Source organism: Elephantulus edwardii, unplaced genomic scaffold (genome assembly GCF_000299155.1).
Source record: "Elephantulus edwardii isolate Elephantulus edwardi_28Jun2011 unplaced genomic scaffold, EleEdw1.0 scaffold00001, whole genome shotgun sequence".
Lineage (NCBI taxonomy): Eukaryota > Metazoa > Chordata > Mammalia > Macroscelidea > Macroscelididae > Elephantulus > Elephantulus edwardii.
The window spans coordinates 38,924,533-38,940,418 of NW_006399751.1; the positions used below are offsets into that span (position 1 = coordinate 38,924,533).

At 40.4% G+C, this 15,886-nt stretch overlaps 1 protein-coding gene across 1 annotated transcript in view; it reads left to right on the forward strand.

Moving 5' to 3' along the window:
• The window catches only part of PDE11A (phosphodiesterase 11A), a 565,819-nt gene that overhangs the window by 514,790 nt on the left and 35,143 nt on the right, over positions 1-15,886 (forward strand). Inside the window, exon 19 of the mRNA XM_006878796.1 lies at positions 653-736. Coding sequence (XP_006878858.1) covers positions 653-736 — 84 coding nt within the window. The remainder of the gene's footprint in view (positions 1-652; positions 737-15,886) is intronic.

Genomic DNA, 15,886 nt, shown 5'->3' on the forward strand with positions numbered 1-15,886 from the left:
ATACCTAAAAAAATAAATATACCTAAGCCATCTCAAATATAATAACATCATGAAGTTTAAAGACAGGGGCTAATGAGAGAGAATGAATGACTTCTGCCATTATCCATCCAGTTGTAGAGTAAAAACTTCAAGAACACATCAATGACAAAACCTAATGGGGGAAGAAAACGGAGAATTAGCAAACCAATACCTGAAAACAAATTAATATTGATATTTTCTGTGTATATATACAATGAAATTCCTTTTGAGGATATTTCCCAATCTATTCCATTTCTTCTCACACTCCTCCACTATAAAAATAAAAGCTTACATTATTTCCATCGCAGTAAAACATGTGTCTTTCCCCTTGACTTGTACCCAATTCCCAGTGACTTGATGACTTGATTTTAGTAGCTGTTACCTATATCTGAAGACAGATTTTGGCCTCAAGGAGTTGCGTACTATAAAGTTCAAATATATTCGCTTACAAGTCTCATAAAAAGAGGGCAAAATAGTTTATTTCTTATCATAGATAAAGGAGGGGAAAGTACGTGTAAAGATTGATTGTGATTTGTGGAGTGTTCAGTTGGTAAAAATTGGATCATTGTAGCAAAGTGTTTGACCTATAAAATACTCCAGTGTAATAAAACAAGTTTTCTGTCCCCTATTCAAGGCTATTTTTGACCGGAACCGGAAAGACGAACTGCCTCGGTTGCAATTGGAGTGGATAGATAGCATCTGCATGCCTTTATATCAGGTAATCCTGCCTGGGGAGGGTCAGAGGATCCTAACTGTGTATATTATCTTTGGAAGCATTGGTTTGGGGATGTCCTTCTATATTATTCTAAATTTACACGTTTGGTTGGTGAGTTTGGTTTGACTTGGTTTTCGAGGGGAATACACTGTTGAGGACTCAGATTGTGCTTTATCTTTTCTCACATTTCTGACCCTTAGAAAGAGTTTCCTCTAGAAGGTCAGAGACCTGAGTTCTTCACTACTGTCTAGCACGTAATCTCCCTGTGCCTCAACTCTCTTGCCTATGAAACAAGAATACTAATATTCTTAATACCAACACTACCCCAAGGCACACAAGAACCTTGCTGCTGCTGCTGCTGTTGTAGTAGTTGTTGTTATGTGCCATTTAATCGAGTATGATTGATAGCAACCCTGTGAACAACAGTTCTGAATCTTTCCCTATCCTGCACCCTCCTAACAATCATATGCTCAAGCTCATTGTTACACTCACCATTGTTATTATTGTTGTTGTTGTGTACCATCGAGTCAGAACCAGCCCATAGCTGACCCTCCAGCGGGTTTTCAGAGGCAGTTGACCGCATGGGAGAAGATGGCCCATCCCCCGGCAGTGCACCTGGTGGATTCCACTTGTGCGCTTTCAGGATTGCAGCGCAGATTCTTACCTCTAGGCCACTCACTATGTCAGTCCATTTTGTCCAGTGTCTTTCTCACTTGCTCTGATTCTCCAGGAGATGTTTTTTCCAAGGACTGGTACCTCCTGACAGCATGCTCAAAGTACATGAGACAAGGTTTCACCCTGGTTGCACTTCCTCCAAGTTAGACTTGTGTGTTCTTTAGTTCATGAAATATTCAGTACTCTTCACCAGACCCCAATTCAAAGGTATTGATTCTTCTTCTGTCACCCTTATTCACTGTACAACTTTCAGGACACCAGAACCTAGTACTAACCTACTATTCACAACCCTTATTCACAGACACATAAGCACACAAAACCTGTTGCTGTTGAGTCTGACTTATAGTGTAAAATTGTTCCATAGAGTTTCCAAGGCTGTTACCTTTCAAGAAGCAGACTACCCTGTATTTTTTCTACAGACTTGGTGGGGGGGGTTGAACTGCCAACTTTTGGGTTAGTGGATGAGTGTATAACCATTATATCACCAGGACTCTAAACCTAGTAAATTTTTCTCCAAAAAAAGGGTTCACACACACACATACAAACTAAGAACCCACTTAGGTTAGTAAGAATACTAAAGAATCATGAACCTACAGGGGGAAAAAACATGCTTAACCTTGACTGACTCTGAGTTTCTCAAATTGATTTGACCACAGAAATCTTTCTTATTTAAATGGTTTATAGCTGTCACCTGAGACATTAGGATCCTGTGAGGCATGGGTTTCTGTTCTGACCTCATGATTTGGGTTGGCAGGTTTCGTGAAGTAGCTTCCATTTCAATGAGCTGTCAGTCTCTGAGGTGCACATGACAAATCCAGACTCCTGAATGCTCAAAGGGATGTGGTACTGATTCCTTCCAGCTCTGCCTTGTGGCACCCAAGACTCTGTGCCTGGCGAGGAATGAGGGGTCAGTGCAGAAGTGTCCACACTCTACATTGTGAGTACAGATTAGAGCTGGCATCAGCTAAGACTAAGAGTTTAGTGTACATTGACTTTAATTCTGTTTCTAAGCATTTTCCTTCCTGTGTGAAACTTGACAAGTTCTTTACCCCCTACCTAGCTCAATCAGACTAAGCTGCTTTTAGAACCTCAAAGTGGGAAGCACATGCCGGGAAAGCAAAACCCCTTTAGTTTCTCACTCTGTGTACCTCCATTAAAAAGGCAGTATTGTTTTTTAAGGACCTCACAACCATTACATTTGAGGCTTATTTACCACTTAGTTTTCAGCACTTTTAGGAAGTACCGAGCCTTGTCACATTACCCTAGAAGATAAAAGGGGGGGAGGGGGAGGAAGATCTTAGAATACTGTCTTGAAGAAGGAAATGTAATGTCCAGATGACTATAGATGATCAGCTCTGTCTCACATCCTTTGGGTATGTCTCCAGGAGGGACCAGTCCTTGGAGAAGGACATCGTGCTTGGAGGGGTGGAGGGACAGCACAAGAGAGGAAGACATTGGAGGGGATAGATTGAAAGTGACTATGGCAAGGGAGTCAGGTGTATCAGAGACAGTGAGGTTGGCTCAGGATAGGGCAGGGTTCCACGCCATCATCCATTATGGGTTGCAGTGGACTCAATGGCATATAACAACAACAATATAGATAATAAAAGTAAGTTCATTTTCAGTTGTAAATAATCCATTTCAAAACTTCCAGATGTGCAGGCTGGGTTTAGAAGAGGCCATGACATTAGGAATATTATAGCCAATGTTAGATGGATCTTAGCTGAAAGCAGAGAGTACCAGAGGAATGTCTATCTGTGTTTCACCAATTATGCAAAGGCAGTTGACTATGAGGATCACAACAAACTCTGGCTAACTCTGAGAAGGATGAAAATCCCAGAACACTTGATTGTTCTTATGTAAAACCTATACTTGGATCAGGAGGCAGTTGTCAGAACAGAGCAAGGAAACACTGCATGGTTCAAAATCAGGAAAGGTGTACACCAGAGATGCATCCTATTTCCATACCTTTTCAATCTATATGCAGAACAAATCATTCAGGAGGCTGGGCTCTATGTGAAGGAAAGTGGCATCAGGATTGGAGGAAGACTCATCAACAAGCTGCATTATGCAGATAAAACGACCTTGCTTGCAGAAACTGAGGAGGACCTGAGGCATTTACAGCAGAAGGTCAAGTACTATAACCTTCAATATGGATTGAAACTCAATATAAAACAAACAAACAAAAAAACACAAAGATTCTCACCACTGAGAGAATAGGCAGCATCATAATAGATGGTGAAGAGATTGAGATTAAGAGCTTCAGCTTGCTTGGCCAGGAAATCAAAAGGTAAATTTCATTGGGAAAATCTACTGTCAGTGACCTCTACAGAGTACTGAAGAGCAACAATGTCAGCCTAGAGGCTTAGGTGCGTCTGATTTTGGCCATGGTCTTCACAATTACTTGCTATGCCTCAGAAAGCTAAACAATGATTAAGGATAATAGAATAATTGATGCCTTTGAGTTGTGGTGCTGGGGAAAAGTATTGAATATACCAAACAGGTTCATACTGGAGAGGGTGAAACGAGGATGCTCCTTGGAGGCAAGGATTCTGAAGCTCTGTCTGACATCATTTGGGCATGTTGCAAGGAGGTACCAGCCCTTGGAAAGGGATGTCCTGCTTGGGAGGGTAGAAGAACAGCACAAGAGAGGAAGACCCTGGATGAGATGGATTGACTTAGTGACTGGGGTAATAGAGTGTCAGAGGCAAAGAGGTAGGCTCAGGATAGAGCAGGGTTCAGAGCTGCTGTACTTAGGGTCACTATGAGTCACAAGTGACTTGATGGCACATAAAAACAACAACAAAACCAACCAAATAAAGTTTAAAGCTAGTGGAGAAATAGATTAATTTTAAGTAAGCAACAATGCTATTTTATTTAATAAAGAAAGCTCAGGTGGAAAAAAAATTTTCAATCATGTGCACTTTACTATAAGTAGATCCCCCCCTGTCTTCCTGGGCTCCACCCTCATACCTGCTGTATATGAGTAAGGTAGGCCTCGGTGTGGAAAACCCACAGCTGTTGGGCCAGGTATATCTTGCTCTGCTAAATTGACCTTGATTATTCACATTGAATTATTTTTTTAATTATTTTTTTAGATGTGCACACTAAGCCAATAAATGAGATGGGTATATTATTCTTGCAACTTATAAATTCCTGTTATTGTTGGTAATGTGAAGGAGGTTGAAACCTTGTATTTGTGGAGGTCAATAATTTTGGTACTATTTGGCAAAGCCTTTTTGGGATGAGCCCAAGCTTATAGACCCTTCCTGTGTGATCAGCTATAATATTTGCTAGAAAAGAGCTTCCTGTGCTTTCCTAGGTTAATTTCACTTCTTCATTACTAATTCACAATCTTTTCCTAGGTTAATTTCATTTCTTCATTACTAATTCACAATCTCGGAGCTCTGGTGGCTTGGCAGCACTACCAGCCCAAAGGCAAGCAGTTCAAATCTACCAGCTGCTCCACATGAGAAAGACTGGCAGACTCGTCGCATATGATTTGCTGCCACTCAAGGGTCAGCCATGAGTTGGTTCCTACTTAATGGTGTATAACAACAAAAATGAACAGTTAAGTCCTAGGGTTCTGATAGCTCTGTGGTTAAGTCACTCAGCTGCTGAGCAAAACGTTGTTGTCTGAACCGACCTGCACTCCACAAGAGAAAGATGAAGCCGTCTTCTTTGATAAAGGTTTATATCCTCAGAAAACCTTCTACTCTGCCCTACAGAGTCGCTGTGAATTTGAATTGTTGACTTGCTAGTGGTATATTTGGGAATTTTGGTTCAGTTGACAACTGTTTGAACTCATGGTTTTTTCTTTTGTTGTTTTTGTGTGCCATCAAGCCAGAACTCGCAGCTGACCCTCCAAGGGGGTTTCCAGATGGCACAAGTTAGGACAGGGATTTGTTAGTCATTGAGTTTCTGTGAGCCATACTTGACTAGGCAGCACCTAATAACAACAACAGTAACCTCAATTTACATAGGAGGAGATTGTCCATCCTTCTGCCATGAGCAGCTGGTGGATGCAAACCATGTGACTTTGGGATTGCAGCACAGCTTCTTACCAGTAGGCCACCAGAGCTTCCTTTTAAAAAAAAAAAAAAAAGGCAAAACTTTTAAATCTTCAGGTTGAAAGGAAGTCACTGGGTTTCAACAGAAAATAAGCAGTCTCCAGAATTTAGGGAGTAATATTACCAACTCACTTAACACATTGACATTTCACTGTCCTTCCCTCTAAGACAACTCTGGTTGCATTTCTTCAAAGACAGATTTTTTTGAGTGGTGGTTTGTTGTTTGTTTTTTGTAGTCTGTAAGATATTCAGTACTCTTCACCAACACCACAATTTAAAGGCATCAATTTGCTTATTTGTTATATCATCCTTATTCATTACCTAACTTTCAGATGCATAGGAAGTACTATTAGTCTTCTAAAAATGCAATGGAAATCAGTCAAGGGCAGGAATTTTAGCAGAAAGTGGGAAAAAAAAATCTAAAAGAGATGATGTACCAAGCTAGGAGTCACTGAAAGGATGTCTAACGGGATTCAGAATGTTGCTGTCAAACTGTGAAAGTAGAGAAGAAGTAGGTCTATATAGGTGGAAGGAATAAGCAGCACGACTGGTGTGAAGTGAGATGAAGAGGGTAAGAATCCAGATTGACCTTGTTCTGTCAGCCTAGGAATAGAAGGTTGTTTGTTGCTGTTAAGTGCCACCAGTAGTAGGTGACTCATAGCGACCCTATGAACAAAAGTCTCAGCATTTGTGTGACTTTCATCTTTTCTCCACATTCATAGAGTTTCCGGAGGCAAGCTATTTCGGAAGTGGATGCCATTCCTGCTTCCAAGCTTGTTTTAATCGGGGACCTCCACCAAACACTGTCCACCATGAGTAACCATTATCACATTTGGTGCATCAGTGTCAGTGTTTAGCATCACAGCAACCACGAGTTACCTCTGTACGGCAAGTGGACACACCAGGGCTATACGACCTAGAGGAATGTTTGACTAAAACCAATTAAAAACAGGCCCCCACAATTCCACCAGTCCAGTGGCTCTACGGCACTAGAAGCATCTAAACCCCTGCGCAATAAATAAGTGATACAAAATAGTGCACACAAGACAAAAAATGCCTCTTTATCTAAAAATGCCTACTTTATCTTACACCTTAAGAATAACATTTGAACCTGTAGATCCTGAGGTGAACAGACACTTGCATGCTGTACCTCACATAGGAGCCGACTGCCCTCTCTCCGGCCACCCGTGGACCCACACTGGCAGAGGAGTGTCACCTCTCGGTTAGCAGCACAGCTGCCCACAAACGAGGCCACCGGAGTTGCCATCAGATTACTCGTACTCATTACTCCCACTCCCTGCACAACAGAAGGAGCCACTGTCTGGTCCTGTACCAAGCGGATGACCGGTTGGAGATCAGACTGTGGTGATCCATGGAATAATTGTTGTTGCATGCCACCTAGTGGGAACTAGTTTCTAACTGACCCTCCAGCAGGTAGGTTTTCCGAGGCACTAAATTACACGGGAGGAGACTGCCCAACCTTTCTCTCTTAGAACAGTTGGTAAATTTGAACCATGTGCTTTGGGGTTAGCAGCGCAACTCTTTACCACTAAGCCACCAGAGTCCTGTTATCCATGGGTTTTCATTGAGTAATTGTTGTTGTGTGTCATCAAGTCAGAACCAACCCATAGCTGACCCTCAAGCAGGTTTTCAGAGGCAGTAATCACACAGGAGAAGATTGCCTATCCTTTCCCTAATTGATTAATTAGAGAGTTGACATCTCCTTGCACATGGAGAAACCGAGTAATGGAGCCTGGAGCAGGCAGCTGCGAGGCCAAGCACATGCACTGGCTGGAGAATGCTGTGTACAGTACTAAGTCAGTGTGGTAGACGAGGATGGAGAGACAGCTGGGCAGCAGATACAAAAATGGCTTAGTACAACCTTTCTTTAGTACAGCACCCTGAGGATGGTATAAGATGAGGATGCCAGAGTTCTGATCCGTTGTTCACAGGGTCACTATGAGTCTGCTCAAAGATACCTAACAACACTAACAACCACCTTTTTGTTTCACTGGCTCTCAGTGGGATTGAATTGTGTGCCCTCTCCACCCCCAAAATGTTGTAAACTCTAACTTCTGTGCCTGTCTTTAATCTCATTGGGGAATGAATAATCTTTCTTAGTTAATGAGAGAAGGTTAAATGTAGGTTGTATTTTAAAATCAACCTCTTTTGAGATAAGATAAAGAGATTAAACATGTAAACTTATAAAGAGAAGAGATATACTGATATAGATGCCGAGACACCTGGTTATCCCCAAGGAAGCAGACAACAGAAGCTAAGAGACAAGGTCCTTCTTCCTCAGCCAGCACAGAAAACCTTCCCCTAGAGCCAGCACCCTGAATTCAATCAGGACATCTAGCTTCCCAAACTGAGAGAAAACACCTTTGTTTATTAAAATCACCCATTTATGCTATTTCTGTTACAGCAACACTAGATAATTAAATTGCTTTACTTCCTGGTTTTCAAGATTGTCCTTGTTGAATATCAGAATAAATCAGGCTCTTTCTTCTTGTGCTCCAGTTAACACATAGAGCTATATCTCTTCTCCAATCTGAGGGCAAAGATTCCTGCTATTCCCAGGTGCCTACAGGGCTACTGCTTTGTGGGCCTACATAGGAACCCACATAAAGTACACTGGTGTCTGTTGTGTGCCCATTGCGTTTAAGATTGAAACTCTTCATTCTGTGACGACTTCCATTCTCATTACTGTGAGGGAAAACAATGAGGCATCTACCCCCCAAACAAACAAATCTATAACTTAGAAGTTACATAATTAATGCAGTGATAAGAATGATAAATTTTACATAAATATAGGAAGAAAGCATGAAAACATTATCTGGGCCTTCTTTACCACACATACAGGCTCAAGTGAACCGAGGTTAGGAAGTTGTGCAGGACCAGGTGGAGTTGTCATGAATCGGACTGAGCCACCTAACAGCTTTACCACAGAGAGGCTGACTGGTTCTGTCTCAAGTGGAAAGGGAGAATGGTTACCTGTGACATTTATTTTGCTCTCACAACATGCAAGATGGGCCAGACACATGCAGAGAACAGCCCCAGATCCTGGAATGGCTATATTATAGAAAGACATAGCATGTTTATATACTTAGGTTTCTATGTGAGAGGTTAATTCTACAGTATTTGTCTATCTTTTTCATCTTACAGTTCCAAACTTTTCTTTTTAAAAAAAAATGAAGAAGAAAGAAAGAAAATGGTCCTAACAGGCAGAAGTCATGATTTATCTGTGACAGCATTTTAATCAGGAAGCATATAGGAAGGCAAGAGTGGGCAGGGAACCATGAAAGCATCAAAGCCTGTTCCCCAAGAGAAGAGTAAAGCCTGTTTAGTTAGCTCGGTGCTAGCAGGGTATCTCAGAGAACACATTGACATCTGATTCCCCTGCTTTCTGCTGTCTTTGCACCCTGCTGGGGATCCATTAGCCTGCTGCTCAACATCTTTAGAGAGGGAGGGGAAAAAAGAAGAAAGAAAGGAAGGAGGGGAAAAAAGAGATACCATCAAACTTTGAAGTCATTGCTGCACCAGCCTTAGGGATAAACAGAAAACCTGATGTCACAGTATGATACTGCCTGCTTTTTGCACTCCCAAGCTAAGCTTTACCCTTTGTTTCCATTCCCAACTTAATCAAGCCTCAGTGTACCCAGAATTTCAATAAGGCACAAGAGGGATTATAAATCTTCCATTCATTATTCATTGAGCGATTGCACTTTTATTATCAACATTTTCAGATGTTCCGTTCATCCCAAGCTCGCTTTAGTTTGGAGTGGATTCACTTATAGATAATGTAATGCAAAAGGGCTTGGCTGGACTGCTCAGCAGCTACCCAGAATAATTATCTTTCTCAATTAAGAGAAGAGGCTTCAGCCAAGAGTGCTGCCTCTTCCTAAAACTGTCCTGGGGTTCCTGTGGCAGGCATTACTTCTATTTTTAAGATTGTTGTAACCTTTGACTTTTTTTTTTCTATCTTCAACTATAGTAAGTAGTGTAGTGGGTTAAGTATAAGGCTACTAATAGAAAGGTTGGTAGTTTAAATCCACTGGTAGTCTACTCTTGTAAAGATTTATGTCCTTAGAAACCTTAAGGAAACCTCTGTCCTATAGGGTCTCTGAGAGTTGAAATACAATTGACTTAATAGCAGTGAGTTTAAGGGTTTTTTTTCCCCAATTGTAATGAGCATTTTAGACACAATATTCCCCAATGAGAGAGGGGGAATAAACTCCCTATATTACACTGTTTCAAATCAGAATGATATTTCCTCTCCAGCTGGCATCTAGATACTACTATCATAGTGACCCATGAATGTTGTCTCATAAAATGTTCCATAGTGTATACATTCAGCTTGCTTGGCTCCACAATCAACGCTCTTGGTACCGGCAGCCAGGAAATCAAAAGACAGATTGCATTAGGAAAATGTGCTGTCAGGATCCTCTTAGAGTACTGAGAAGCAATGTCAATCTAGAGACTAAGATGCATCTGATCCAGGCCACAATTACTTGCTGTGCATCAGAAAGCTGACCAATGACTAAGGATCTTAGAAGAATTGATGACATTGAGTTGTGATTCTAGAGAAGAGTATTAGAATATATCATGGACTGCTAGGAGAATAAACAGTTTCATCCTAGAGAAGGTGAAAGCAGGCTGCTCCTTGGAGGCCAAGATTCTGAAGCTCCAACTGACATCCTTTGGAAATGTTGCAAGGAGGGACCAGTCCTTGGAGAGGGACATCATGCTTGGAAGGGTAGAAGAACAGCGCAAAAGAGGGAGATGGATTGACTCAGTGACTGGGGTAATGGAGGTAGGTATGTCAGAGACAATCAGATAGACTCAGGATAGAACAGGGTTCAGGGCTATTGTACATTGAGTCGCTATGAGTCACAGGTAACGTGACAGCACATAGCAACAAAAATGTGCCTGAGGGGTCTTACTGGGCTTTAATAAGTAGTGGCTGATCAGGGTTCTGGTGACCTCTGTGTGACTACATATGAGTGTTTTCATCACTGTATGAGGGCCCTGACCACTGACCTGGGCTGCTTTGTCCTTGGGCCTTGTAGCTTCTTGTGGAGAAGCCCTTGCTTCTCCCACCAACTGCCTGGGCCCTATAGTCTGTCTACTCATTCTCTTGGCATTTGCTGTTCCTCTTTGGGGCACCAATGAACTCCCAGCTGCTTTCTTTTCACGCTTCTGTGTACACACATTCCTTATCCTTTCTGATATGCTCCCTGGGTTGTGCCAAGTGGCTCTAGGAAATTGCTGTCATTTCCCTGAGCTAATCTCTAAGAGTCAAGAGACAAATCTCTTCTCCACATCCCAGGGTCTGGCTCCATGGAGCCTGTAGCTGAGACACTCATATGTGACCTGTCACCTCTTGATTTTGCTCTTATTCTTGTGTTCTTTTGTCTCCTTCTCCTCTTTCATTCCTCCCTCTCACCCAAACAGTGGACAGTTTTAAGATGTCTTTTCCTTGGCTCCTGAGAAATAGCCTTATATGGTATCCTCTGTCCTCTCCATGCTAGAGCTAGTAAAACATGAAGAGCTGACTTATTCAGGCTTGGCTTTTAATGGGTATAGGAGAGTCCTGAAACTTAGAATCCATTCTAAGAATGCCACACAAAGCTTTCATTCAAGGCTATCCTCTCATAGCTGAACGATGAAAGCTTGGTTTCGAACTAGATCCTCCATTTGCCTGGAGGAGGGAATCCCACCACGTCAATGGTGAACAGCTGCAGACATCACAGTCCAAGCAGAAGGAAAACTATATAATTTTAATGTTGTTGTTGTGTGCTGGCAAGTGGATTTTGACTCACAGTGACTCTGTATAGCAGAGTAGAAATGTCTCATAGGATTTTGTAGGATATAGATTGTCAGGTCATTTCTCCCATGGAATAGTGTCTAGTGGGTTCAAACCACCAACTTTTAGAGTTAGCAGCTAAATGCTTAAACATTGCACTGGCAGAGTTCCGTTATCAGTTAAAATTTTCAAAATGTTGACCTTTTTATATTCACTACATCTAAGTACTAATGATAAAACTGTTTACTTTAAAAAATGATTCTGTATGCTATTAATCAAATATGGAAAGCAAGGGAAATATAAACATTTATAATACCAATTTTAGATATATTATTCTCTCCACTACAGCCTCTTTCCACCTTTTGCAAAAATAATCTTACTAAAAATAAAAATATATTTTTTTCATTCCAGATTCCTTGGTTTAACATTCAAGGGCTCCATCACCCTGAGTTCCCCCTACAGCTTATCCCCTATCATCCTGCCCATCCATCACCAGTGTGTACTTTGCTCAAAAAGAACAGGCCTCCCTGGCCCTTTTGTCCATCCTTCTGTTTCTTTACCTATGTCTGGACTAATGCTTTCCCTCTCCTTTCTGTCTGAAAGATAGCAGCTCACACTGCCATGACCTCTGAAAAGTCTTTGCTCCTCCTCATTGCCCTAATAATCTATCCATCCCCTCATAATCACACCTAATGCTCTGTATTGTGTGGTCTGTCTCTCTTCCCCACTAGGCTAGTTCCTTGGGATATTCATAATCCTGGCTTTTAGCACAGTACCTACTGCATTAGAACTATTCAGTAAGTGTCAAACAGATGGATGAACAGAAGATTGAATGGTGGGATACAGCACCACAGAACTAATTACAAGCAGAATGTATGAAGAATGGTTATAATATTTAAAATTATCATCTATAAATATCTAAAGCCTTACATGAGAGTAGATACTATTATATTCTTGCCCATAAAAATCTGAAGTTATAGCCTATGCTACCTTCTTAGAAAGTGGTTTCATTATCATTGGGGTTGAATTGATCCTTAATTCTTACATGAAGAAGAGTTATAACCATGATTTTTTTTCAGGGATTTGACTTTTTTAGTAAATAAATAAATTCAACTTTCTTTCACCTAACATTGCCAGAAATGTAACCTTCTACTTACTTCAGTATTTGAGTTCATAAAGAGTTAGTACACATCACACAATTATCACAACCTCAACAAATTAGAATTCAGTGAAACAATGAATTTATGATTATTATAACTTCTAACTTTTTTAACTAGAAAAGACTTTACAGATCCTATAATGAACACATTGTTAATGTAAACAAAGTATGGGAGAGCAGAGAGGTCTCACTAGTTAGAACATTTATGTTTATGTCACTTGTATCATATGTAACACATGACAGGTAAAGGATTCTTGGGCCCTTACCTACATCCCAGAGTTACTTCAGAATATATGATGTGCCAGGATGTTTGGTTTTGTAAAGAACAGTTGACCTGTACATAGGAGTACACCTTGATAAAACAGCCAGCTCTATGTACATTTCCTTGTAAATAGATGGACTTTAATGTCTTTTGTTATTTCCTGCAACTGGGGGGAAAAGCATACTAATGTTTTTATACAGTAGTACTTTATTTCTATTTGTATGTATCTTATCAGTTTAAAACCACTATCTTAAAATACTAGAATCTGGTAAAAGAATTATAAATACATTCACTAATAAGGCTATTGGAGAGCTCTGGTGATGTAATGGTAAGGTGTTTTACTGTCAACCAAAATGCATAATGTCACAGTAATATCCGTTTGAATCTACCAGCTGCTCTGCAGGAGGAAGGTGGGCAATCTCCTCCTGTGCAGTTCACTGCCTCTGACAACCTGCTGGAGGGTCAGCTATGAGTTGGTTCCAGCTCAACAGTACATAACAACAGTGAGAAGAATTATTTAAGATAAAATCTTACGCTTCTTTCTGTTCAGCTGACTAGCATAAGTAAATCTTTTTTTAAAAATGTTTCTGCTTTGGGAATATGAAGCTATAAAAATCACTTCACCCCATGCTATAAAAGCTTGGAATGTTGTCTTTCCTTAAACTACATGCCAGTTCACCTACAAAGTGAATTTTAAAGGCTGATTTATCTCTTCTTTCAGGCTCTATCTTCTTTGACTATCTTCAGTACAAAAAGAAAAGGGGAAGGAGGGAGGGAGAAAAGAGAGAATTGCATTTTTGCCAGAAAATGAATCAAGGCACTTTAAAAGCTTATTTTTTGTACTATGTATGCCTCTTTACATCCACTTTCATAATAGCTTGCCTCCGGAAACCCTATGAACCTGGAGAGAGGATGAGAGACACCCCAGCGTCGAGGACTCTCCTTCATAGGGTCACTACTCGACAGCACTTAACAACAACAACGTGCCTCTCTAAATTTCTGCAGTGCAATATTTATTTACAAGGTCAGCATTGTTTAAGCTGGGAGGTAAGGCATGAGATTAACATAAAATATTCTTATTACACTATTGCCAAACACAATCTTCTGTACTCGTCTAAATGTTCCCTGAGAGAATTCAAGGAGATGCTATCTGAATTCTTGGTTATCATTATCATAGCCATGTTCTCATAAATATTATGTAAATCTCACAAAGCACACTCTTCCTTCATAGTGAGTAGATCTTATGTGGCTTGTGTTAGAAAAAGCCAGATTATAAACCTTATTCACCAACCAGAATGGTGCTCTACAATTCAATCTGTTAGCCAAGGTCTAAAAGGAAATGAAATCTATTAGACTGAGGGTTTTTTTTAAGGAAGGCTAATATTATGGTTCTATAGATATTAGGTGGTATCCTACTTTTTCAGTAAGCAAACACTGAGTATTGACTATATTGATGAAAAGATAAGGGTGTAAATTCTAAATTCTACGAAGCACTTTCACATATGTAATTTCATCTAGCCCCAATTCAATGAGGGAAGAGCATATTTTTTTCTGGATCCTTTAATATTTAATTTTTACAGCTAAAGAAACTGAGACCTAAAGAGGCTACATGGATTGAATTACAATTAAGAAGTAATAAGCAGCAGAGTCACAATTTTGAAATCACATTTTCTCCATCTTGTTCTATGTTACTGCCCTGAGGAAGTGAAAGGTAATCCCATTTTTTCCAGCTGTGGTAGACCTTTCTATGCCTCTCATTTAGAGAATAAAATTCTGAATATTCATATAGGAGGATACAGACATTTGAGGAAAGATTCCAGGGGAGAGGGTCTTAGAGGACTGAAGGGCTTAGTGGATTCTTCTAAGCTGTTCTATTACCATAGGAAGCATTCTCAGAAATATTCTGTGCCAAATTGTCCTTGATCTAACACATTTACTGATAAAGTGACCATTTCAAGATAATGGGTTGGCTTCACAAGTTTATCTCCTTAACCTGCCAATAAATCTATCAATACAATAAAAATAGTTTGTAAAGAGATAGAAACTCACTATGGAATATGAGAAAAGATAAGCATTGTAAAAAAGATATCTTTAAATATTTCAGTCTGTATGCAGAACAGATCATTTTCGGGAGGCTGGATTTTAGGAGGAGAAATGTGGCATCAGTATTGAAGGAAGACTCATCAACAGCCTGCTTTATGCAGATGACATAACTTTGCTTACTGAAACAGAGGAAAGCCTGAAACATTTGCTGCAGAAGGTCAAGAACTGCAACCTTCAATATGGATTGAAGCTCAACATCAAGAAAACAAATATTCTTACCACTGGGCCTAATGGCAACGTCATGATAGATTGAGAAGAGATTGAGATTGTTATAATTTCCACTTGCTTGGGTTCACAATCAACACTCTTGGCACCAGCAGTCAAGAAATCAAAAGACGAATTGCCTTGGAAAAATCTGCTGTCATGTACCTCTTCTCATGTACTGAAAAGCAACGATGTCAGTCTAGAGACTAAGGTGCATCTGATCCAGGTCTTCACAATTACTTGCTAAACAAAGACCAAAGGTGACAGAAGAAAAACAAATGTTTTTGAGTTATGTTGCTGGAGAAGAGTATTGAGCATACCATGTACCACCAAGAGAACAACCAGATCTGTCCTAGAGAAGGTGAAACAAAGCTGCTCCTTTGAGGAAAATATTTTGAGGCTAATGTCACACATATTTTGGACATGTTGCCAGGCAGAACCAGTCCTTAGAGAAGAACATCATTCTCGGAAGGATGAAGGGACAGAGCAGAAGGGGAAGACCTCAGATGAGATAGATTGACAAAGTAACTGAAGTAATGAAGGTAGGTGTGGCAGAGGCAGTGGGATTCTATTGTGCATAGAATCAGTATGAGTTGTAGTTGATTCAACAGCGCACTACCACAACAATTAGAAACTGGAAAGCAGATTAAACAAAGAAAGTAACATTCTTCTCGTCCTTGAATTAATATGTCACCACAGGCCTTACTTCTAAAGGTCATCTGCACAGCTGACAAATCTGAGGAGGAGAGGAGCTAGAAGGAAGCAGAGACATACAGAGAAGGAGCAAGATCAAGGATGAGTCAATAAAGACTGACTAGCTTTCTGAGTGTTTTTCCCTTATGCCCTGAAGACTCATAAGACCTAAAGTTTTCTC